Source organism: Rhipicephalus microplus, chromosome 4, assembly GCF_043290135.1.
Source record: "Rhipicephalus microplus isolate Deutch F79 chromosome 4, USDA_Rmic, whole genome shotgun sequence".
NCBI classification, from domain to species: Eukaryota; Metazoa; Arthropoda; class Arachnida; order Ixodida; family Ixodidae; genus Rhipicephalus; species Rhipicephalus microplus.
Genome location: NC_134703.1, coordinates 28,772,976 through 28,797,284, shown reverse-complemented (window position 1 = coordinate 28,797,284; position 24,309 = coordinate 28,772,976). Strand labels below are relative to the sequence as shown.

The window sequence follows — 24,309 nt, the reverse complement described above, 5'->3', positions numbered from 1 at the left end:
GGTGAAAGCCGAGTCGAGGAGCGTTTGTGAATGCGGGCCTTAGTTCTGTTTAGGAACAAGTGTTTGCGTTAGAACATTTCGTAAGAGCACACGACAGCCATTGAGTCGGGATGCCGCAACCAATTTTAGCGGGGGTGGCCAGCTAAAAAAAACTAAAAAAAAACGACACATACGTACAAGAAGCCTTGAGAATCTGGTCCCTCGGGAAGAAACATTGATGTGGATCGCTGTTTGTACTTTGATTGTTTGCTGTTTTTATCAGTCATATCAAACTATGCGCTCGTTGTGACTCATTTATGATGTTTATTATATGGGTTATGAAATGATCGTGTGGTATTAATTCCTCTTCGTTTACGATCTTGTTCAGACTAGAAGCGCATAGGCAAGAGCGCATTTTGGAATCATTATGAACCACCCCGATTTCTTAATTAGCTTTACTTACCACTGCATGCACTAATAAGGCCTCGTGGGCAATTTTAAGGTGTTTGAACCGTTCGAAGAAAATTGGGTTTGGGCGGGTGCTCACAAAGCAGGTGTCGGTGAGAAGCACATCCTCGATTCTGCATATTGAATCTCAGCGCCACCTCTCGATAAAACAAGACATTACGGCTCCTTTGCCTCGGCCGCCTGGATCGGGCGCGCGCTGCAAACACCACCGCGCGCGGCCGATTCAGGCGGCCGTGCCTTTGCGCGGCTTCTTTGCACACCGAGTAAACTCGGCCGCGTGGAGGATTCTGTAACAAAGTTTTCGCGATGGCTGACGTTTGCGCCGTGCATCGCCCGAAAACAGCGCAAGTGTACGCGGTCGATGAGCGCGCCAACGTTGTGTGCGGCTATTTTAACGCGGCAGCGTTTTAATAGCTCGTTCCACAGAAATACCGGCGTTGGCGTCGTCGGTGGAAAATCGGTGTTGTCCGTCAGCAAAAATTCGAAATAGATGCACAGTAATTATTTAATTTGATAAATAATTAAATAATTAGTCATTATTATACACGGATTGAATCGAAATGGAACTCAACGCCTTCTGCGTGGCAAGCAGATATGCAGAACACGGAGACGCAGAGCCACACCATTGCTAGTTTCTTCGAAAAAGAAAAAAAAAACTATACAAATTTCGCGTAGCGCAGAATCACATCACGCGTCAAAATAAGTGAATATCACTCTTAAAGTGGCTGCTTTAAGGGTACACTCAAATGGGTACATTAAGGGTGCATTACAAAGCGCCAGAAGTATTTAATCATAAGAGTTAATCTACAAAAACATCAACAAAAGGGGCATCCGAACAGGTGCGATCGTGGGGCTTGACGGACACTTAGTGTATTTATCTAATTCGGAAGTGGAAGCGTTATGGCGTAGTCGGAACCTCAGTATTTGCAGTAATTTTTTATGGTTAAGTTGAAACAGCCTGTGTATGCTATTACTTGTACCATTGTAGAGGTAGAGTCGCATACACCGAGAAGCGAGACCTCTGGGATGAGAAGGCAATGAGGACGGGTGCCGACTGCGCTATCCCGTCCTACTCTCGAAGCTAAGCTGAAACGTCCTCCAAGCTTTTCCTGTATTCGTCATTATAGTGGGGCACTATTCTTCCTCCGCACAATAGTTTTGCCCGTGTTCACCAATCCACCCGAGGCGCGACGTTGCTACGACACTGACTCGAAATGAAATCCGGAGAGTAGGAATTATCTAGAAGAAATCTTGGTCCGACGTATTCACTTTTGAATCGTTGAAATGTAACGTCCAATGTCATTTTGCAGCGTGACAGAGCGCTTTCATTTTCATTTTTACGTTCAGGCTTGTGCATATGCGATAATCTGACGTCATCTTCGATTATTCTGGAACACTAAATAAAGTTCACAATGGAATGAAGTGTGAATATGTGTCTCCGTTTCTTGCTGCAAATGTCGTCAAAGCAGGAGACTGGTGTTGCAGTACGAGTGCTCGTGTGGCATGAGAAACAGTTGCACACTTTATATGGTTATGAATGAGGCAGACGAATGCTTCCAGGTTATTTTTATAGGAAAGCATGGCTAATTTCTCAAAATGACACTTAAAGAGAAACAGTTACTTCGTTTAGATAGATATAGTGCATTCTGAGGACTCTAATACAATATGTTCTACTATCACAAGTTTATTATTATCAGAGAAAATCAAGGTCAATAGTTTCCTTTCTAAATTTTCCACCGACATTTCCGCGCATGACATCAGAAATTTTAAAGTATGTTTTTTGGTATTTTTTGTGACAATGAGTCGATTAAATTGTCTGAAACTTCGTATGCTAAGTCTATGGCACCCACAGGTGACAACGTATTTAATTTTTATCGCTAAGAAAATACGTATTATTTAAAAAAAGTTTTTTCTTGATGTTCTGATTTTTTATACAAATTGTATTCTGCTTGTATACTTCCTCCCGTTAGACCCCCTACTAGCCTGTGGCTATGAGTCTAATCAGTGTTGTGCATTTCATGAAATGTAATCAAAGCAACCTTAATAAAATCTAAATCTAATCTAGGGCCCAGTAGACGCCATGAAAATTTTCTACGTCACGGTGTTTGGTGTGGGAGTCGACTTCGAATCGACTTCGAAAAAAAAATCGAAGAAAGACACCAGATTGAGATCTCAATGTGGTGTCTTCCCTCGAATTTTTTTTTTCGCGCGTTCTTCCGTTCACCAAGCGTCGTCTCACTGTAAAAGTGGTGTTCTTGTGATTGCGAAATTGTATTTCACTGATACCCAAAAAATCATTTTGCTGTTTTTCTGTTTAGTGTCTGTTTAACACTAGACAAAGTCCTCGCTGACGGGTTTCATGTTCTCAAGCAATATTACATTTAATAAACACGATGTACATTGTCGACAAAAATATGTTAGCTTAACAGTGACACTTATACCTATAGCGTTGCTCTTGGAACTCGTTGGCGTTTTGGCGCGAACACAACCGCGTACAAATAGCCCGCGGGTATAGCGTTTCCCCCTGTATAGGGAGAGAGTATGTGCCCCCCGCATCTGAGTATTTGTCATATCCCTATTAAAGAGGAACTTACACACGTGTTATATACGCTAGGAGATTCGTGGTGATGAAGGCTTTGCACACTGAAGGTGGCGGTGAGATTATGGCTGCCGATAAGGTCATAATGTGTGCGATTGTCTGCGTGAAAGCGCCAAAACGAAGTGCGTGTTTGTTTTGTGTAGCTGACTGATAAGTTGTTCCCAAATGACTTGCAGAGAGGCATTCGTCCTATTGTCGGATGTAGTTTCTCATATATTTCATTTCATTTCATTTATTTACTCTCAAGGCACTGGGAATTACAGAGAGGAGTGGGACAACAAATATCAATAAGAAGTAAAACAAAACAGCAGGATTAGAATAAATTATAATGCACTTTCAAAAATGATTGATTTGAACGCATTGACGTCTTTGATTGAAGCGATCGATGCGGGAAGGTGGTTCTCCAGTCAGTACATGTTCTAGGGATGAAAGAGTTGAAGTGCTGGTTCGTAGGGCAGAAGGGAACCCCAACCTTGTATTGATGGTCATTGCGTGCTGATATGTAGGCTGATGGAAACAGGGAATCAGAGAGGGTTCTGTTAATGTGATAGATCTTATGAAAGAGACAGAGACGGGAATTTCGCGTCGTATTGAGAGGTTATACAAATTTAATTGAGCCTTCATTAATGTATCATTTGGCCATCCGAAGCCCTGCCTTTTACTCTGGTCTGTAATCGGGTCCATGTATATAGGAGAGGTGGATGAGACGGTGATCTCGGGGCAGTGCCTACTTCGACTAATGGGGGAATTTAGTATACGACATTGTATTCACTTTTCTCCCAGTTGTAATGGCCACCAGTGGCTATAGTGGAACCATTTAGGTCGTACAATGACTCAGATATACTTCAGATTTAAGGAGGTCAAATAGCTCTACCGAATCTGGCATAAAATGTTGCCTTCCGTACTTCCCTATACGTGCATATTTGTGGAAGTCCCGCTGAAATATTTTGGTATAGCTGACGGCGCAGCGTGTGTAAATCGGTTCTCCTATTTTATCAGCGCATATGGTATAGTAACTGTGGCATTTTTAAATTTATCGCAATCGACTGAAGTTGGTACTGCCACATTGTTTGGCGAATTGTGACAGATCAGAGTGATTTGTACAACTACAACTGTGTAGTGACGCGTACATCGAGCGTAATAATTGGTTTTATTATGTCTTATAATTGATAAGCGTTTCTTATTTCGCTTTGAACATGTGTTGCAGCTGCACAACCACTGTGCGCCGCAAGTGAAGCCGGACTGCGGCCTTGGACCACACCGAGACCATATCCTGCCGCCAACATCCATATGTCCCGCTGTCTTGGTAAGTAGTACGCTAAACAGCCAAACGTTAATCGCTGCTGCGAAGACTGGATTTGATGTTTGCACGTACCACCCTTCTGAAAATCTTGCGTAAGCAGTTTCTAGGTTAATGATGAGGGCGTCGCCACGTATCTGATAGTGAACAGAATTATATTTTCAGATAAGTGTAGTTATTGTGCATTGTTTCCAAACCAACTTATTTGGTAATGTATTGGCGTGCCTCGCGATCTAGATGAGCAACGTATTTCTTCAGTAGTTAACTTCTTAAAAGTTCTATGTGGCAATTTTCCTCGAAATGAAAAATTCCACGCACTGCAGCGAGGTGGAGACTATTATTATTGCGATAGCAATTATATGGACACTCTCGGCTAAATTTTGCCGCCGGCATCGATGTCGTGCACCGTATATGTATACCTATGGATATATATGAAAACGCAAGAAAGAAAAGAATCCAGAAGAAAGCACTCCGGCGCGCGTAATCCAATGTGGAACCTCTGCGTCGTGAAAGCGAAGCGTTAACCACTGAGCCACTCCGGAGAACGTTCTTCACCGTTCAAACGGCAAGCTATTTATATCTACCACTCACCGCTGCTGTGTTTTCTGCATTACCAGAAAGATTGCGCAATAAGCGCACGTCGCCACATCGCGCGGCGGCGCCCGCTCTAATCTCCTACGTGTACTTGGCCCGGCTTAGAGAAGGAGTGGTGGTATAGTGATTAAAGGAGAAGAAAAAGACGCCTAATTTCTGCGGCCCGTTAGGGAGCACGGCGCAGCGTCTAAAAGTATATTCTAGGCACTATAACGACGCTCTTTCGTGCACCCTTATCTCGCGGTGGTGAGGAGGGGAGGATCGTACGCCTTGGCTGGCCTCGGGCTTTACGTGAACGATTCTGCTGTAGTTACCGCGCGCACAAAGGTCACTGCAATCATTGCAGTCTCCGTTCACGAAAAGCGTGCGCTTTTCAGACTCAGCGAAGTAGCAAATGAGACGCTTATTCGCGTGCATCCGTACCTGTGGGTACGTTTCGTGCGTAATTTGTGCGCGAGAAAGCGAGAAACGCGGGACACGTCTCGATCTGGTTTCCATTCTGCGTGTGACCGTTCAAATTGTTGCTATCGCGTAGATTGTTTCGCCTTTGCGGCAAAGCTGTGATTTTTTTATGCCGCTTTACAATAGAAGATGTCAACGTTCCAACGTATCCAGCATCGTACAAGCAATCACCAAAAACACTGACATGTACCGTAGCGGTATGCTACAGGCCACAGCGCCGCTGGCAGCTATTATAAATGCCTACAGCGTTATTTCAAGGAAAAGCGATCTTGAATGGCGCCGCTGAGTGCGTTGAAATGTCGAGCAGCAGTGGCTCATTCTGTAGTGCTGTGCAGACGTGCACTTTACGCGAAGTTTTAAAATATCATCGCAATCTCGTTAACATGTGAAGGTTTGGTCGAGTTTTTGTGCGTATAAGCAAATTAGCACTAGTCCTCGTTAAAAATGTCTGCGCTCCATCTTTCCGTAACAGAACAGCAAGCTGACAGACCTTGGCCAATAGTGTTGCTCAATAGCTTCTCAATAGTGAAATACTTAGGAGGCAAGGAAACAGCAACAAGGTTCCAGCAAAGAATATATGTACAGTGTAGTTACTGCGACACGTAGCGATCATTCAATTGGGGGAAAAGTACCGCTATACAGAACAGTTGCTACAATACGTAAGTATGCTATGTACGAGACCATATACATATATGTTATGGTACTTCCGCAACCCTAGTCTATCATTCAATTGGGGGAAAAGTACCGCTATACAGAACAGTTGCTACATTACGTAAGTATGCTATGTACGAGACCATATACATATATGTTATGGTACTTCCGCAACCCTAGTCTCACTTCCATGTTGTAAGTTGGGAGTGGCCAAGTGCGCATATGAGCGTACTTCGAGTACCTCGCCAAACGCATAACTCACACATGAGCGTCGGTGGTTAGCACAGCTTAATGCTGGCTAAGTGATGGCTCATATGACTGATGGCTAGTGCTGGCTATGGGAAGGAAGGGAACAGACAAAGGGAGAAGACAGGGAGGTTAACCAGAAAGACATCTGGTGGTCTACTCTACACTGGTGGGATTAGGGAAGGAGACTAGAAAGATAAGAATGAGGAAAGAGTAGAAAAAGGGAGAGACAGGCAGTAAATTCACTGCAGCTTGTAGAACTCCACCGCATGTCAGAGGCGTTCACACAAACCCGTCGTCCTCGAAAAAATCACAGCATATATATCGACGGAATACATGATGATGAGTGGGGCGAAGCATCCGTCAGTCTGTCCGCTTCCGTTCATCCGTGAGTCCATCCGTTCGTTCTTGCTTCCGTCCGTCCGTGCGTCCGTCGGTGCAACCGTCCGTCCATGCGTCCGTCCACCCATGCATCCGCCCACCCGTCCATGCGTCTATTCGGCCGTCCATGCATCTTTCCATCCTTCCGTTCATCTATTGAACACTCCAAGTACCGCCATTTCGCATATTTTCATGGTATATTCATCACATACAAGTACCGCCATCCAGCGGACATTCCAAGGACTAAACGAGAGGTCGCATGGTCGGACTAGAGAAGCGGCACGCGCGCACGCTTACGGCCTGCGTTTCGTGTCTAGTTCACACTTTTCGCCGCCTACAGTTCATGGCACTGCGGCCCAACCCTCGCAAAACCTTGCTAAAACCAAGGAGAATACACCCAGCGAGTTAAACGTGGCAACCTTTTCTGGTCAGATAGTGCTCAAAGTGCGTGCTCGTGTTACTAGTTCTTTTTAGTAAGCATCAAATTAAAGGCAAATTTTATTGGAGCAAAAGTCACCGATACTCGTCTCTGTAGGTCATTTCATCATAAACAACTATCATTTTATTTATGATTAACGTGCGTGGGTTTCCTGCTCAATTCAAAAGAATGCGCGCGTGCCGCTCCTTCAGTATGGCCGTGGAGGTGGCTACCTACTACTACTACTACTACTAATAATAATAATAATAATAATAATAATAATAATAATAATAATAATAATAATAATAATAATAATAATAATAATAATAATAAATGCATTGCGGATGCACGACCCACGGCTTAAGGAGTTTCGCCCCTAAAACACAAGAGGGCTTTCACTGCCGTGTGGGCTGTCGTCGAGGGATTTGGACGGTGCTGTAATGCACCTGTACAGAAAATGGCCGATCATCCGGTCACCGCAATTCGTTGGCAAGTACTTGTTTCTCCGAGTCGAATCGATGACAGTGGCACAGCAGGTATTCGATGCTTTAGATGTGTGTTAAGTTTGTATTGGTTGGCAAATGTTAGTGAAATAAATAAGTAAGGTTTGCACATTTTCTAATTATTGGGGGTTTCGGTCGCATTTTTATGTTGTTTTTGTATTGTGTATATTTTTTGCGGTTTTTATATTGGCAGATAGTTAAAAGTGCTTTCGGCTTACAGGAGAGACAACGAAGCGTCGGCAGTGGCCAGAAAAAACAGCTCTCTAGGTCAGACTCAAACAAGATTTCTGACAGCGGCCAAGGCAATGTGAGTTACGGCTGTGTTATCTCAAGTGTATTTTTTGTGTCATGGATTGATTAATGCGAATATTGCCCTTGTTTCCATTCAGGTTTCCGCCATGTCATTCCAAGTCACACCCCTCTCTGGAACCCATCCCCTTCTAGTACTCATCAACCCAAAAAGCGGAGGTCGACAGGGTATGAGGTCAGTAAAGCAAAGCTTCTCATTCGCTTAATATACGTACCGATGCGCTAGTTGGTAAGCTATAATTATTGAAGAAGTATCGCGCAGCAGGACACTGAACAACGACATATAGAAAACGCCAACACAAGCGCTGTGTTTGCATCATCGGTTGTAGTACAGCGCTGGTGTCGGCGCATGTTATGTGTGCCTGTATGTGGGCTGCTTCTTCAAAAATATCTTCTTGTTCGATATTTTACCACTGGTAGTCAGTTTAGCGAACCACTCTAGCCGCTTCGTAGAACTGATTTTATAAGTGACATTTTCTAAAATATTTGTTGTTAAAAATAAGTTCTACTGTAATACTGAATTTACAAGAAAAAAGTTCTGGCAAAAGCACGAAAATTTGTGAAATTTTTTACAAGCAGTGAACTTGCAACAACAAAAAAACATTTTTCGTGCGAAAGCCGAGTGAAGAATAGGCTATTGTTGTGAAAAGCACGCCAGTGCCATTGCATCTATTGCGCCTCAATGTGTACGAGACGAAGCCAAAAGAGAGCAGTTGGCGTTCACCTAACTCTGAAGAGCTGTTTACGTAAGTTAAGTTGGACTTTTGTTATGGTGCGTTATACGCACATCTGTTCAGTTAGAACGGTAACGTGTTTGTGCGCACAACGTATTGATTTGATGCCAGCTGTGCAAGCCATAATGCTGTTCTCTCCCCAGCAGAATCGATGTTGCGGAGCGTGATCATGTGCCTACTTGGTTTTGTCGCTTTTGGTTCCAAACGCAACTGCACATTTATGGAGGAGATGTCATCGTCTGGGCGCGGACCGCGCATACGTCGTCGATATTACAACATGGCAACAGGGCCGACGCGCTTTTCGCTGCCTTAGAACTATGGCCACATTTGAACGCTCAGGACAACTTGTCATGGTTTTATGACGCAGGGAATGGAATCAATAAAAAAATTGTCCGCCTATCCGCATGCTTATCTGCAAAGGACGTCGAAAGACGACAGTGTTTGGCCTGGAGAGAGAGAATAAAGCGTTTGTTTAACGCTATGCGTGAGAATATCGGCGAGTGCTGTGTGACAAGATGCCATCTGAAAGTAATGTAAAGAAACGAAAGCTTTTTTATAACGGAGAGCTACTGGTAGGTGGCAGCACAGCTTTTTCTAAAATTAACTAGAGAGGACTCTGGTGCTGCGATCGTTCGTCTACCATGGAATGATGGGTAGAGTACACGGATTTGCCTAGCATTCGTTCTTATGGGCGACGAATCGCACTTGTGGCTTCGTTTATTGCTGTGATTCGGTTGTGTTTCGAAGGAAATATCGAATTCTTTTGAACTTCGGGACCCGATTTGAAATGGTAAGCCTAAACGAATAAGCTGGCGAAGCACCACCATTTAACATTTGCGGATTTTTGTCTCGCGAGAAAACTGCCCCAAGCCACACACGGAGCCAGAAGTGCGAAGATCAGACATGTCCGTGTACACGTCATTCCCATGCTCGCTGAAGCGCCGTGCGTTGCAGCTTCTATAGGGACCAGTGCCAGAGTTTCCTCTAGTGTATATTTAGGAAGCTCTATAAGTAGCACCTTGTAGTTTTAGCGAAGCGTAGGAAACGCAAGCTTTTTCATTCATATCGTCGCTTTGTCAATGCAGCGTAATAAACACTACGCTCTTTAAAATTACGTATCTATGCAATTTCCAAATAAAGAAACAGACTACCTAATATTGATTTATTCATGTTGCGTCTAAAATGTGCGTAATATTTGCTCTTTAATTGACAGTGTTCGCAAGTATGAACGCAGCTACCCGATGAAAATGGTTGGGCGTCGAGCACGGGTTTAAATTTTCGCCGGGTGGCTGCTGAACCACTCAAAACACAGACCAACAGACAGACTAAAATTTCCTTTTGAAGTATCTAAGATGAACTACACTGGCACAGGAAGCGTATGATTTCATTTTGTGACGATATATTGTGGCAAGGGCAACGTGTGAATGGTATGCAAAGAAAATTGTGATGGATAATATTGGCATGGTAAATGATTCGTAGAAGTGAACTCTGCAAAACGTGCTTGCGTTTAAGTTGTACTATTAATTTACGAATAAAAATTTTGGCATATCCCACGTATTTGGGAATTGATGTTATGCGAAGCATGCGGAGGAAAGGTGACCGGGTTGCAATTTTTTTTATTGAGTGACACGACATGAAATGACACTAAATATATGTATAATTGTTGCACGCACAAACATATGTTGAATAGTTGCAGATGTTTATATAACCAGTTGCTTGTACTTGCGCAACGATGTCAACTGGAACATGCGTATTAGCTACACCAGAATCTGGTATGAAATGCTGATGTTCGCGAAGATGCTGGTCCTTGAGACTACTATATATCAACTCCACAATAGACGTTAACCCCACGTGACGGCTGTATCAAAGGAGTACACATGTAATGTTTATAAAACTGGGCAGGCAGCACTGCAACCACTGTTGACGTTTAATGAAGATTAGCATCTATTTGAAAAGTAGTTCCGAGACCTGGCGTAGCTCTGTGGTAGAATGTTCGACTGTCACGGAGAATGCTTGGGTTTGATTCCTGCTGGGACCCTGAAATTTATTATTTGCATTCGTTGGAGGGTCAATGCTGCCTATGTCAGATTTTTATTAACACTGACATTTATTTGATGCCTTCGTTAGGACGACGCTGCCTATGTCGAGTATTGCTTAACGCTCACGCGTTAAAATATCCCGTGTGTGTTCTCGTCGTTCCTGGATACAGCTATGGCACATACCCGCCCGTGGGTATATGCCACTGTCTGGCGGGAAGTGTTTGACGACGTACGCGACGGTATCGTGACATTATTCATGTATTGACCAGCGCCTCATATTCGTCAAACCATCTTACCCTCTCATGCTGATTATGGTTCACGCCAAGTTAAGGGGGTTGCCACGAGAGCGCTCAAACGTAAGCGGATAGATAGATAGATAGATAGATAGATAGATAGATAGATAGATAGATAGATAGATAGATAGATAGATAGATAGATAGATAGATAGATAGATAGATAGATAGATAGATAGATAGATAGATAGATAGATAGATAGATAGATAGATAGATAGATAGATAGATAGATAGATAGATAGATAGATAGATAGATAGATAGATAGATAGATAGATAGATAGATAGATAGATAGATAGATAGATAGATAGATAGATAGATAGATAGATAGATAGATAGATAGATAGATAGATAGATAGATAGATAGATAGATAGATAGATAGATAGATAGATAGATAGATAGATAGATAGATAGATAGATAGATAGATAGATAGATAGATAGATAGATAGATAGATAGATAGATAGATAGATAGATAGATAGATAGATAGATAGATAGATAGATAGATAGATAGATAGATAGATAGATAGATAGATAGATAGATAGATAGATAGATACGCTCAAAGTCGCCGAAGTTCGCTAAGAAATGCTTTGCATTTAATGACATATAAGTCTGTACGAGTGTAAACGTTTGTTTGACTTCGCACTTTAAGTTTCGCAAGAACTATACAGTTCCTGACATCTTGTTTGTCAAGTGGGGTTATTAAAAACGTTATTATTTCAATAAAACTGGTACCAAGCTAAATTCTACCTGCATTAGTATGTAGTTAGTGATAGCATGAACAATATGCCTATGCTAATGTATCGAACTCACTATGCGCATTTTTATTTGCAGGATATTGAGAAAATTTCAGTACTTGCTGAATCCTCGACAAGTGTACAATGTTGCCAAAGGGGGACCAATTCAAGGGTTCGTATGGAACTTACATCTATAGGGATGACTTACGCGATATATTGCAATGAATTCCTTGTTAAGTTACGGCAGCCACCGCCTTAGGGACAATGCTTTGTCATGTGATGATATAATTGGTACTCCTAAAACAATATAAAATGTCAACGCCCACCTATTCAATTATCGTGCACGATGATCCCTAAGTATTTTTTACACGTATCACTTAATCGGTAAATATTTTCTTGCGAAATCAGTTTTTTCATTACTTCGACAATTACATCGCTAGGGGTTCCGCGTATTTTAGCTATAAATCATGCGATTAAAGACGTAGCAAATCAACGGCACGGTCATGTGCTACGTCATGAAATTTTTCATGTAATTGAAGTTGCTAATCGGACTTGTTTCTGATTATTTTTTATTCGTGTGTACTTTTTACGATAAAATTCAGTTACTTAAACATTGCTTTCTAATTCACTGAGTTCAGTCAGATAAGTACCGTGCAACTATACAACAACCTTTTAGCTTTTACACTTGCAATTTTATGAATGTAACAACTTTTGGCTGCATTATATGTTATTATCAGAAAGATTGTACGCGCTTTTTAATAGCTTCCGTATGGTGACCCCATGCTTTAGATACACTTACGGGAGATGTAAGGCTAAAGGTGTGGTGTCGTTGCTTACATGTCTCGTGTTTGTTTTTTTTTACACATTTCAGGCTTCAATTTTTTAAGGACATCACGAACTATCGGGTCTTATGTTGTGGAGGCGACGGTACTGTGGGCTGGGTTTTAGACACAATGGGTAAGTCTTAAGGCGTTGATTTCACGACTAAACATTATTGCCTTGTTGAACTAAATTGCACTCATTGTACAGACGCTGCCAATCTGTGACCGAAATCACGAAGCTACTTGTTTCACGTGCCATTTGGAACTGGCTAAGAACGTTCACTGATAGGTCGAGCAGGATTCACTGAACTTTTCTTTACATATAGTCCTAGCGTAAAAACAATCTTATTTTTTTACGATTATGAGCACTGAACGTTACCGAAGCTTTTCACTTATTTTGGTGTTACTTCGTGGAATGGCTGAAGGCATACTTCAAGAGACAATTTCTTACTAAATGCTCGGTGTTTCGGTCTGAGAATTTTTTTTTGTGATTAACATTTGTTGACAACTTCCTCGATGGCTCAGGAGTTACATATTGAGAACATTCTGATGCAATTTCAATTCCAGAGTAATAATTCACCCGAAAGTGTGAACTTTAGCGCTACGCTAATATATTGCTCACGGACAAAGAGCAAGGAGTTGGGTTCGAATTGAAGCGACAGTGTCGTTTTCTGGTGTGTCATTTCAACTGAGAAATACTCATTACTTTCTTTTCTTTTTACCCCAACAGACAAATTAAACTACGCCCAACTTCCTCCAGTAGGAATTTTGCCTCTCGGAACAGGGAATGACCTCGCGCGATGTCTTCGGTGGGGACCAGGTAAGGAGCCCGCCACGTATATAGCGTCAATTGACATAGCGACATAGTTGACATAGCGTCAATTGGTATATACCGAAGATAACATGAAATTCCTCCCGAATACACTGTCCGACGCGATGGCGCAGCGGTTGGAGTGCTTGGCTGCTCACCGGAAAGTCGCGGTTTGGATCCAGACCGTGACGGTCAGCACACTTAGATGGAAACGAAATGCTAGATTCCCATGCACTCGCCGATGTCAGTGCTTGTTAAATAGCACCAGATGACCAACATTTCCAGATATATTCTCTATGGAATGCCTCACAATCATGTAGTGGTTCTAGGATATTAAACCCCGGCAATTATTAATATCTCATTTGAAAATATTTTCGGGCACGCTGTGGTTTCACCACCAGCCGCCACTGATACGTTTTCTATAGTAGGTCGGGGTAGATTTTTCTAGAACGTGGCTTCTTTCCTCTCCAGGTTACGAAAACGAGAGCCTAGAGAAGATACTGCAGAAGGTCGAGAAGTCCACGACGGTCATGATGGATCGCTGGAAGATCGACATCAGTAACACGGCCAATTCCGACGAGCGTGGAGACCCTATTCCCTGCAACATCTTCAACAACTACTTCTCCATAGGCGTAGTGAGTTATCAAATCTATAAGGGCTTTTGTAAACGGAATATGCACAAAAGGCTATTTAAATTTGATCTGTATAGAATTACTTTGTAAACAGCAGTTGAGCGCCTAACCGACCTCAACCTTGTTAGAATTATTTTGGCTGTACAATTATGCCTCTTCTTAGTCTTCCTTGAAGGCACCAAGATGAAAGCGCGAAATGTTTGGGCGTCACTATCACAGAAAAGTTACTAATCACATTGAACTTTGTGTGTGAACCCCCTGCAGTAATGCCACTATATGGCGTTAGAGGAACTCTGTAAATAAATAAAATAACGACGCGGCACTTCCACATTTCGTAATGCCGCGGGAGAATACGGCAATGCTGCTTTACATTAGCGTATTGGCGAGCTCCCTTAGGCGAATTCTCCTCTCCTATTGCACTATGCATTCATTGTGTAGTTGGTCTATATGCAGTCGCCACTAGAACTATATTACCAGGTTGAGGGGGGCAAAGGAGGGTCAATATCTAGCCGTGCCATAACCATGTTTTGTCCCTTCTCCGCTTTTTCTTGTCAAAGAAATCGATTATCGCCCGTGTTCAACTTCGCGTAGTAATGTTTTTTTTTAATTTAACCTGCATTTGTAATTTATTATTATTCTAATCAATTTCCACAATCAGTGTTCGCGAGGGTAGCAATAGCGAAAATAAGATCTGTTTCAGACAGGAATATTTTAGGGGTTCGATGTATTTGTGCTCCTTTTGAAAGAAAGAAAGAAAGAAAGAAAGAAAGAAAGAAAGAAAGAAAGAAAGAAAGAAAGAGAGAAAGAAAGAAAGAAAGAAAGAAAGAAAGAAAGAAAGAAAGAAAGAAAGAAAGAAAGAAAGAAAGAAAGAAAGAAAGAAAGAAAGAAAGAAAGTCTAGCACGAACCACCATGGGCTAGAATGGTCGCTTATCTTAATTTTTTTCTGCAAAAATTATACTTAATATATTCTACCATGGTGTTTGTTGTACGGCCGTGCGCTTCATTTATTTATTTAACTATTTTTGCTACGCAGAAAAATGCACACATTAACGTTACCTGAGCAGCTTTCTGAGGCCGCGTAGACAGCATTGTTGCCACCTGCGCTTTGTGTTTTCGGGTTCTCAAAGTAACTTTTGCTACTACAGTTCAATACAGTCGCGTAACCCGTTCAATATAAGTGCGAACCGATGGGTACCAACGATTGTGTCTAACACGTCTTGAAGGATGCTATGAATTGTTTATTTCCTCACCCCCTTTTTCCCCACTACTCTACAGGGTAGCAAACCAGTTTTTAGGTTAACCTCCCTGTCTCTTACTTTTATTTATTTCTCTCTTTCTCTCACCCACTTATCTCTGTGCAGGATGCATCCATAGCCATCAAGTTTCATTTGGAAAGGGAGAAGCACCCAGAGAAGTTCAATAGCAGGTAGGTTTCAAGAAGAACCACTGCATTCTGCGGAAACCTTGTATTTTCTGCCGCCAGCTCTTACGCGTGTTTCTCTCGGCTAAACAACTGACGTATGTACGAGGTCGTTTATATGCACTCACAGAAAGCGATGTTTAATACGAAATTTGAAATAATACTATTGTATTTCGGAACACCATGATAAGACGTCGCATAACAAACATCATCCTCATGAAGTATAAGTGAGATCCTAGTTTGGCCGGCTTGAATATCAATGAGGCGTCCAGCTTTCATGCGGTTACCGCGTGTGCACGAAAAACAGCTCTGCTTCAGAAGTTCAAGCCGCGAGTCAGCAAGAAAGTGGCATTGTTGAAGAGTACTACACTCTTAAGAATAAGCCCGTAAAAAGCGAGTAACCACGAGCAAAATGTCAGTAACAGCAGCTGTTACTAACCTTTTTGAGTCATTACTAACCTTTTACTAGCCACGTTAGCAAATGCTTGAAGGTTGCAACGGTTACTACGTTTTGCGCACCGTTAGTAACTTTTCGTCATGCACGTATTTAATGAACTAGGTTATTACTCGAACGTGTAACAACTTATTAAACAGCACGGGGAGGCATTCAAGTTCATTGAGGCAATATATTCAATCATACTAGCCAGCCTTATGTCTTGAATATTAGGGCTATTTGAGGCGATATTATGCAAAATAGACATAACTAATTGCTTTTCTTATTACGCTTGATTAAAAGCTCTACACTACGTTACCTCGCTCACCTAGAAAAACTGTACGTTGTACAAATAAAGACACCTTACCTAAATTATACGTCCTACAGTATAGCCGCCCACCGGCCCCAGCTGCGTTCCCCAAAGTTAGGGCTCTAAATACTCTTGAAACCGCTTAGGAACTGTATTTCTCGCGTGGACTTATGTATGGGTGCTGTTCTCCTTTGTTGAGAGAGTACACGTCACCTAATGCTAGCCGGACTGACACACCAATTTAACAGTGTATGTGTGTGTGTGTGTAGGTGCGCGCGCGTTACCAATAAAAAGTCTGTGAAAATGGCTATATGCAGACAGGCTTTGATCAATATCAAAAAGAATGTCACAAACTTCTCTCCTTCTGTCTATGACAAAATTGGGATTTACGAATACGATATCAAGTCGCACAGCCAAGAGCAGAGACAGAAAACTGTCTTTGATCTTTGCTGAGGTTGAAGGCCGGTTGATCGTTTTCTCCGGTCGCCATGTATTTATGGCCACAAACTTCTGTTTGAACCTGTGTCTGTGCGCGTAGTTTTCCTGCTTGAGCGTCCTGAAGCAGCCGAATGGTCCAGTGTGCCGCTTGCGACCAATTTTATCGGAACAGGGATGCTGGCTTCTGTTCTGCTTCAGTTTCCTTGCTTATTCAGACGAGAACATCATATACCTCATCAGTCGAAAAGCCTGGCGCGATTACAGAATGATCCACGGAGTGAATGATGGAGAGTGGGGCGAAGCATTCGTCCGTCCATTCGTTCTTGCTTCCGTCCGTCCATGCATTCGTCTGTGTGACCGTCCATGCGTCCATCCGCCTGTTCGTGCGTACGTCCCTGCGTTCGTCCATGCATCCGCCCCTGCGTCCGTTCATGCGTCCATCCATGCATCTGTCTGTGTGCCTGTGCTTCCATCTATTCAACACTCCAAGTACCACAATCTCGCATCTTTTCATCATATATTCCCCATATAGAAGCACCGCCATCTAGCGGACATTCCAAGGACTAAACGAGAGGTGGCACACGCACACTTTATATACGGCTTGCGCTTCGGGTCTACTTCCCACCTTTAACCACCTCGAGTTCATGGTATATACTAGTTCACTGTATTCATTGTACTGCGGCCTAACGCTCGCTAAACCGTTCTAAAACAAAGGAGGTTATGCCCAGCGAGTATAACGTAGCAACCTTTTCTGTCAGATAGTGCTCAGTGTACATGCCAATGGCTGCTAATGGGAAATGAGAGACAGGAGAATTCGGCTTTTACTTTCTTACGGCTTGCGCTTCTATCTACTGCCCACCTTTAACCACCTCGAGTTCATTCATGGTATATACTAGTTCATTGTATTCATGGCACTGCGGCTCAACGCTCGCTAAACCTTTCTAAATCTAAGGAAGTTACACCCAGCGAGTACAACGTAGCAACCCTTTCTTGTCAGATAGTGCTCAATGTACATGCCAATGGCTGCTACTGGGGATCGCAGCGTGCGCTTTAACTAAATGTGGTATGCTCCTGTTTCTCATTCCCCATAAGCAGCCATTGACATGTACATTAAGAAGTGACCGTGGACGACAATTTACCGCTGATATTGTCGAATCATTACTTCATTTGTGTGCTTCCAAGTTCCGACACTCAACTGCGTATCATCCACAAACTAACGGCCTCACCGAGCGCACGAACCGAACGTTGATCAACATGTTGTCAATGTACGTCGCCTCCGACCACAAAAACTGGGATGAAGTTTTACCATTCGTCACGTACGCTTTCAACACGCCGAAACACGAAACGACAGGCTACAGCCCTTTCTATCTGCTCTACGCTCGCTCACCTCGACATACGCTGGACACTATCTTTCCTTTTGTCGTCCATGACGATTTAACAATTGCGGAAACTTTGTGTCGTGTGGAAGAGACACGTCGACTTGCCTGCCTACGTGCACTGGCAGCGCAAGAGTTCTCCAAAACTCGCTACGACAGTCAACACAGGCATGTAACCTATGCTCCCGGTGATCTAGTGTGGGTGTGGACCCCAATACGCAGACGTGGCTTGAGCCAAAAGCTACTGGCACACTACGCCGGTCCTTTCGTGATACTTCATCGTCTCAGCGAGGTCAACTATGAAATTGCACGTGTCACCACTAGTGGCCGACGTTCATGCAAGACAGAGGCGACGCATGTTGCCCGCCTGAAGCCGTTTACGCGAAGGATGCAAGAATGACTCGCCCAGAGGGCTTCGTCTGAGACCGGAGGAATGATAAGAAGTATCACTACCAGGAAAAGCAAGGGAAGCGCGCGTAGAGAATGAAGACAACGTTGCCTCCACTGCGATCCCTCTGAGTAGGTACGAGCCATGGCGGTGGAGATCATCATGATTATACGGTGATCGCGGACTCAGGGCCCATTAAAAACCCCCATTAATTTGCCTTGCCTTGTGTAACACTATTTTTATTGTTCAACAACGCACAGAAGAAATCTCTCACCGGCACCACCTTGGAGGTCAAAATGTTATATTTGTTACATGCTACAACGGCTACGAGGAACGAACGGGTGCCGCTATAAGGAGCTTCGCCCCTAAAAGAAATGCCACGTGATTTCTCCAGCGTAGCCTTCAGAGCAGAGAGCACGCCTTCAGGCACGCTCTCTGCTTCTTTGAGGCGTTCGAGGACTAAGATTCTTTCAAGAGGCATTCACATGACTCGGTCGACGCGTCCTGTACTTTTTCTTTAAATTAGGTGTTGACTCGGCTTGCTATGCTTTCTCCTTCAAGACGTATGAAGAGTCATAACGGACATCGACAAATTTGAAATGCAAACAATTATTTCGAGGGGGACTCTACGGGCACAGGATGAAAGAGCAAAAAAAAAACACAGTGTTGATTGTTGATGCCGCAGGGGCGCCTGCGCAAGTAGGCATTTGGTGTGTAGCGACACCACGAACCCGAGCTAACGGGGGAGTTTCGACTCCCTCCCACGCCTAGCCGTGCGTGGCTTTGCCGTGTCCGAGGAAAAGGGGATCCTGGGGGTTGAGCCGACGCTGGGTGATTGGACCGTTAAGGCCCCCCGGCAGAGGCAACACACCCCTTTGGCCCCGGCTTCACGTAGACGGCACCCCTGAGCTGACCCACCCAGGGGAATCGGCAGTCGCCTTTTCCTATCTCTCTCTCCCTACATCTTTGTCTTTATCTCTTACTATTTATCTGTCCTGTCTTCTACTCTCTTCCGTTTACTTCCAAACTTCCTGGCGGCTAGGGTTAACCCTGTGCAAATAGCCTACCTTGGTCTAGGCGCATTGGGTTATAGTGGCGTTGTACGGCTGGCGTCTGCAGGTTTCAGCATTTGTAACCTTGTAGCGTCCCCTCGTTGGGCTCCGTGGTGGGTGGCCGCCAACGCTGCTGAACAACAATAAGGAAGACATGCATGGAGCGTTCTCACTACTGTCTGATCGTACCGGCTTAAAGCCGGTACGCACCGATGATCTCACCAGAGAAGGATTGGCCACCCTGGTGCAGTATCTGGCCACCCCCTCCCGTAGGCATTCGTCAATTAACTCACGGCCCTCAGTCCCCACCAGCTGCGGAGCAACTGACCACGGCGGCGGTCAGATCTGCAAAGCAGCAGAGGGTGCTAGGAATCTCTGGATACGGACAGGCCACCATTGGAACTTGAACTTAGCAACGTTTAACGTTAGAACGTTATCTAGTGAGGGAAGTCTAGCTGTATTATTCGAGGAGCTAGAAGGCATTAAATGGGATATAATAGGGCTGAGTGAGGTTAGGAGGACAGATGAGGCCTATACTGTGCTACAGAATGGGCACGTCATTTGCTATCGGGGCTTGGCAGACAGAAGGGAACTGGGAGTAGGGTTCCTAATTCACAGAAACATAGCTGGCAACATAGAGGATTACTATAGCATTAATGAAAGGGTGGTGGTAGGCATTGTAATTAAACTGAATAAAAGATACAAAATGAAGGTAGTACAGGCTTACGCGCCTACATCCAGCCATGATGACGCTTCAGTTGAAAGCTTCTATGAAGACGTGGAATCGGCAATGAGTAAGGTGAAAACACAGTATACTATAGTAATGGGCGACTTTAATGCAAAGGTAGGGAAGAAGCAGGCTGGAGACCAGGAAGTAGAAGATTATGGCATCGGCACTAGAAACGCCAGAGGAGAGCTACTAGTAGAATTCGCAGAATGCAATAATCTGCGTATTTTGAATACCTTCTACCGAAAACGAGAAAACCGCAAGTGGACATGGAGGAGCCCTAATGGCGTAAATAAGAACGAAATAGACTTTATAATGACTGCACACCCAGGAGTCGTGCAGGATGTGAAAGTGGTTGGCAAGGTAAGATGCAGTGACCATAGAATGGTACGGGCTCGAATCCGCCTAGACTTGAAGAAGGAACGACAGAAACTGATACGCAAGAAGCAAATCAATGAACTAGCACTGAGAGGGAAAGTACAGGAATTCAGAGTGTCACTGCAGAACAGGTACTCTGCTCTTAGCGAGGAAACCAACCTTAGCGTAGATACAATGAATGATAATCTGACGAGTATCATCACGGAGTGTGCAGTGGAAGTTGGAGGCAGGGTAGCTAGACAGGACACCGGCAAGCTTTCCCAGGAAACGAAGAACCTAATTAAGAAGCGTCAAATCATGAAAGTGTCAAGTACAACTGTTGTAACTTCAGAACCAGGGCATGCTTTTCGAATCCTTTATTCAGGCATGCCAACGAGCAGCCTCCAAACAGCACAACCAACCCGTAACGTAGGGCCCACGCCCCTATATACAAGTGGCTCCAGGTTACACATGCGCAGTGGCGATCATTCACTTATCACCGCAACTTGACAACTACGACAGGTGTAGCCTATCGCGATATGAACACAACACTCCCTTTCTGACAAACTTTAAGTACGGCTACTATAGCCCCAGCGATCAGGCGCCCGGCGTTGTCGGGTGCTTCTTCGGAGCGTAGTCATGTCCGGCTGCGGCATACGCTCCGTGCTCGACTGGTGTTGTGTAATCGGTGGCAGCGTCGTCGTCGAAGTAGTAGGGTCCCGTTCTTCGGGCACATGCGGCAGCTCGAACTCGTCGTCCACAGCTGGCTCTTTCTCCCGTTCCAGACAGGAGTGGCGCAAATGATCGGCATGCACATATCGCACACGATTTCTCACCAACACTAAGTATGTGCATATTGATTTTACCTGCAACACTCTACCCGGTAACCACTTCACAGTCTCTCCACGCACTGATCGTACCAGTACGCACTCATTCATCGCAAAAGAACGAAACACTGCGCGCCGCTTGTCAGCGGATGTTTTCACTTCCTCTGCTTGGTCAGTCAACACACCGTTCACATCTGGTCGTAGCAACGATAAGCGGGTCCTCAGTTTCCGTCGCAGGAACAATTCTGCTGGTGATTTCCCAGTGAACGTGTGCGGGGTTGTGCGGTACGCGAACAAGAAATTATCTAGGCGATGTTGTAGTGACCTGTTTGTACCTTTCCTTTCGTCATCCATTAACTGCTTCAGGAGAGCCTTCTTAGTTGTTTGCACCGCTCGCTCGGCCGCTCCATTAGATTGCGGATGATACGGTGGGGTGAGCGTATGTTTCACGCCATTCGCTTTCAGGAAAGTTAGAAATTCCGCTGCGCGGAACTGAGGCCCGTTATCAGTAACCACTTCCACAGGCAACCCGTGCGACGCAAACCAGGAACGCACAGCCTCGACTGTTTTCGCAGCCGTTGTCGACTGCATACACTTAACCTCTATCCATTTGGAAAAAGCATCTACTGCAATAAGAAAGATTTGCGATTCTTTTTCCGCAAAATCCAAGTGGACTCGTTGCCACGGGTGTTCACAAACTTTCCATGGAAACAAAGGAACTGGCTGCGCTGCAGGAAGTACTGCCTGACAGATACTACATTTGCGCACCGCCTGTTCAAGGGCATCGTCGATACCCGGCCACCAGACCATTGACCGTGCAACAGCCTTCATTTTTGAGATCCCGAGATGCTGTTCGTGCAAGAGTGCTAGTACTACAGTCTTCAAGCTTTCAGGAACAACAACCCTGTTATTCCAAACAATACAGCCCTCGTCCACCGTGAGCTCAAATCGGCGAACCCAAAACGGTTGCAGTTCCGCACTGACAGTGTTTGGCCAACCTTGCCATACCCTATTTCGCACAACTCGCAGCAAACTGTCACACCCTGTTGCACGCTCAATGTCTTTCGCGGTCAGCGGCAAATCTGACAACGTGGAAAAGTAGCAAATTGTGTCCTCGTCATGCCCCCCCTCCGACAACGGTAGCCGTGACAAAGCATCAGCATGCGATATGGCGGAGCCCGGCTTATGCGTAATTTTGTACCGATAGTCTGCTAGAAATGTCAGCCATCTGTGTACCCTGGCAATTGCCACGGCACCGCAATGTCGGTGTGGGTCGAAAAGAGCCGTCAGTGGTTGGTGATCCGTTAAAACGTTGAATGCCCTGCCATATAGATACTTGTGGAATTTTCTTACTCCAAATACTATGCTCAGTGCCTCTTTCTCTATTTGTCCGTAGTTCCGCTCGGACACTGACAGCGATCTTGAGGCGAAAGCGATAGGCTTCTCTTGGCCGTTCACGACATGCGATAGTACGGCTCCTAGGCCATACTCCGAAGCGTCACACGTGAGCTGAATTTCTTTTGCCACATCATATATTTCCAACACACTTTCATCCGTCAACAACGTTTTACACTTGTTGAACGCGTCGTCACATAGTCGGGACCAGTGCCACTTGGTTTCCTTGCGCAGCAAGCCATGAAGAGGCTCCAGTACTGTAGCTACATTTGGTAAAAATTTTGCGTAAAAATTGACCAGTCCCAAAAATGCCTTTAGTTGCGTGACATTGTCTGGCTTGGGTGCATTCTTTATCGCCCTTACTTTGTCACTGGTAGGGTGCAACCCATTGCCATCAACTTCGTGCCCCAAGTAGGTTACTCTTTTTTTAAACAAGCTGCACTTTTCCGCGTTGACCTTGATACCGTATTCGCTTAGGCGCATGAGCACTTGTTCAACTCTTTCACGACACTGCTCGTAGCTAACTCCCGCTATGATGACATCGTCAAGATAGCAAGCCGTGCCTTGCAAGCCCCTCAGGACTTGGTCCATTACCGCCTGAAAGGCGGCTGGTGCACAGGCTACACCATAGGGTAGGCGCCTGTACCGGAAAAGGCCCATATGCGTGTTAATGGTGAGCAGTTCCTGAGCGTGCTCATCTAATTCCAGTTGCAGATACGCCTTACTCAGGTCAAGAACTGAAAACACAGCTCCACCTTGCAACGTGGTGAATATATCTTCAGGCAGCGGTAGAGGGTAATGGTCAACTACCACGAAAGGATTGACGGTGACCCGGTAATCCCCGCACAGTCGAATGCCATTATTCTTTTTCGGTACAACCACCAGTGGGGTGGCCCAAGCACTGTGCCTCACGCGGTACACAATGCCTGCCTTCTCCATATTAAGCAGCTCTTGTTCTACCTGCTCGCGTAACGCGTATGGCACTGGTCTCGCTTTACAAAAAACAGGAGTAGCGCCTTTCTTAAGCACAATACTAGCGTGAAACCCTTTAATGGCCCCGTATCCTGGTTGAAATACCTCGCGGTACTTATCAGTTATCTGTGCTTCTTCACGTACGTTCTGCACCCGTACCACATTCAGCCAGTCGAGTTTTATTTTCGTTAGCCACTCCCGCCCCAATAATGTTGGCATTCTAGCCCCGGTGCTATCCTTAGCAATCACTAGTGGCAAGCGAACGTGTTGGCTCTGGTACTTTACATCAACATCCATAATACCTTTGACCGTGACAGGCGTGCCATTGTAGGTGACTAGCCTAACATCTGTTTCCCTGAAACTTGCATCGGGAAAATGCTTTAAACATTCTGTTTCACACATTACCGATACGGCTGCGCCTGTATCTAGCTCCATCGAAATCTTTTTTCCGTTTATCAGCAACGGCACCACAATGGCAGGCGTGCCCGACCTACGGTCTGTGTGACACAGTGTCAACAACTCATCACGCGTTGCATCATTCGCCAGGCAATGAATAGGCGCCCTAGTTTTACACATTTTGGCTACATGGCCTTTCTTGTTACATTTAAAACAACGGCTGTTCATGAACGGACAA

General features: G+C 44.6%; 1 protein-coding gene across 3 annotated transcripts in view; it reads left to right on the top strand.

Moving 5' to 3' along the window:
• The window catches only part of Dgk (diacyl glycerol kinase 1), a 422,138-nt gene that overhangs the window by 381,955 nt on the left and 15,874 nt on the right, over nucleotides 1-24,309 (top strand). For all 3 annotated transcript variants that reach the window (XM_075892403.1, XM_075892402.1, XM_075892401.1), the window contains 8 exons: nucleotides 4,254-4,352; nucleotides 7,822-7,908; nucleotides 7,991-8,085; nucleotides 11,813-11,887; nucleotides 12,587-12,672; nucleotides 13,267-13,356; nucleotides 13,819-13,982; nucleotides 15,342-15,406. In XM_075892403.1, coding sequence (XP_075748518.1) covers nucleotides 4,254-4,352; nucleotides 7,822-7,908; nucleotides 7,991-8,085; nucleotides 11,813-11,887; nucleotides 12,587-12,672; nucleotides 13,267-13,356; nucleotides 13,819-13,982; nucleotides 15,342-15,406 — 761 coding nt within the window. The remainder of the gene's footprint in view (nucleotides 1-4,253; nucleotides 4,353-7,821; nucleotides 7,909-7,990; nucleotides 8,086-11,812; nucleotides 11,888-12,586; nucleotides 12,673-13,266; nucleotides 13,357-13,818; nucleotides 13,983-15,341; nucleotides 15,407-24,309) is intronic.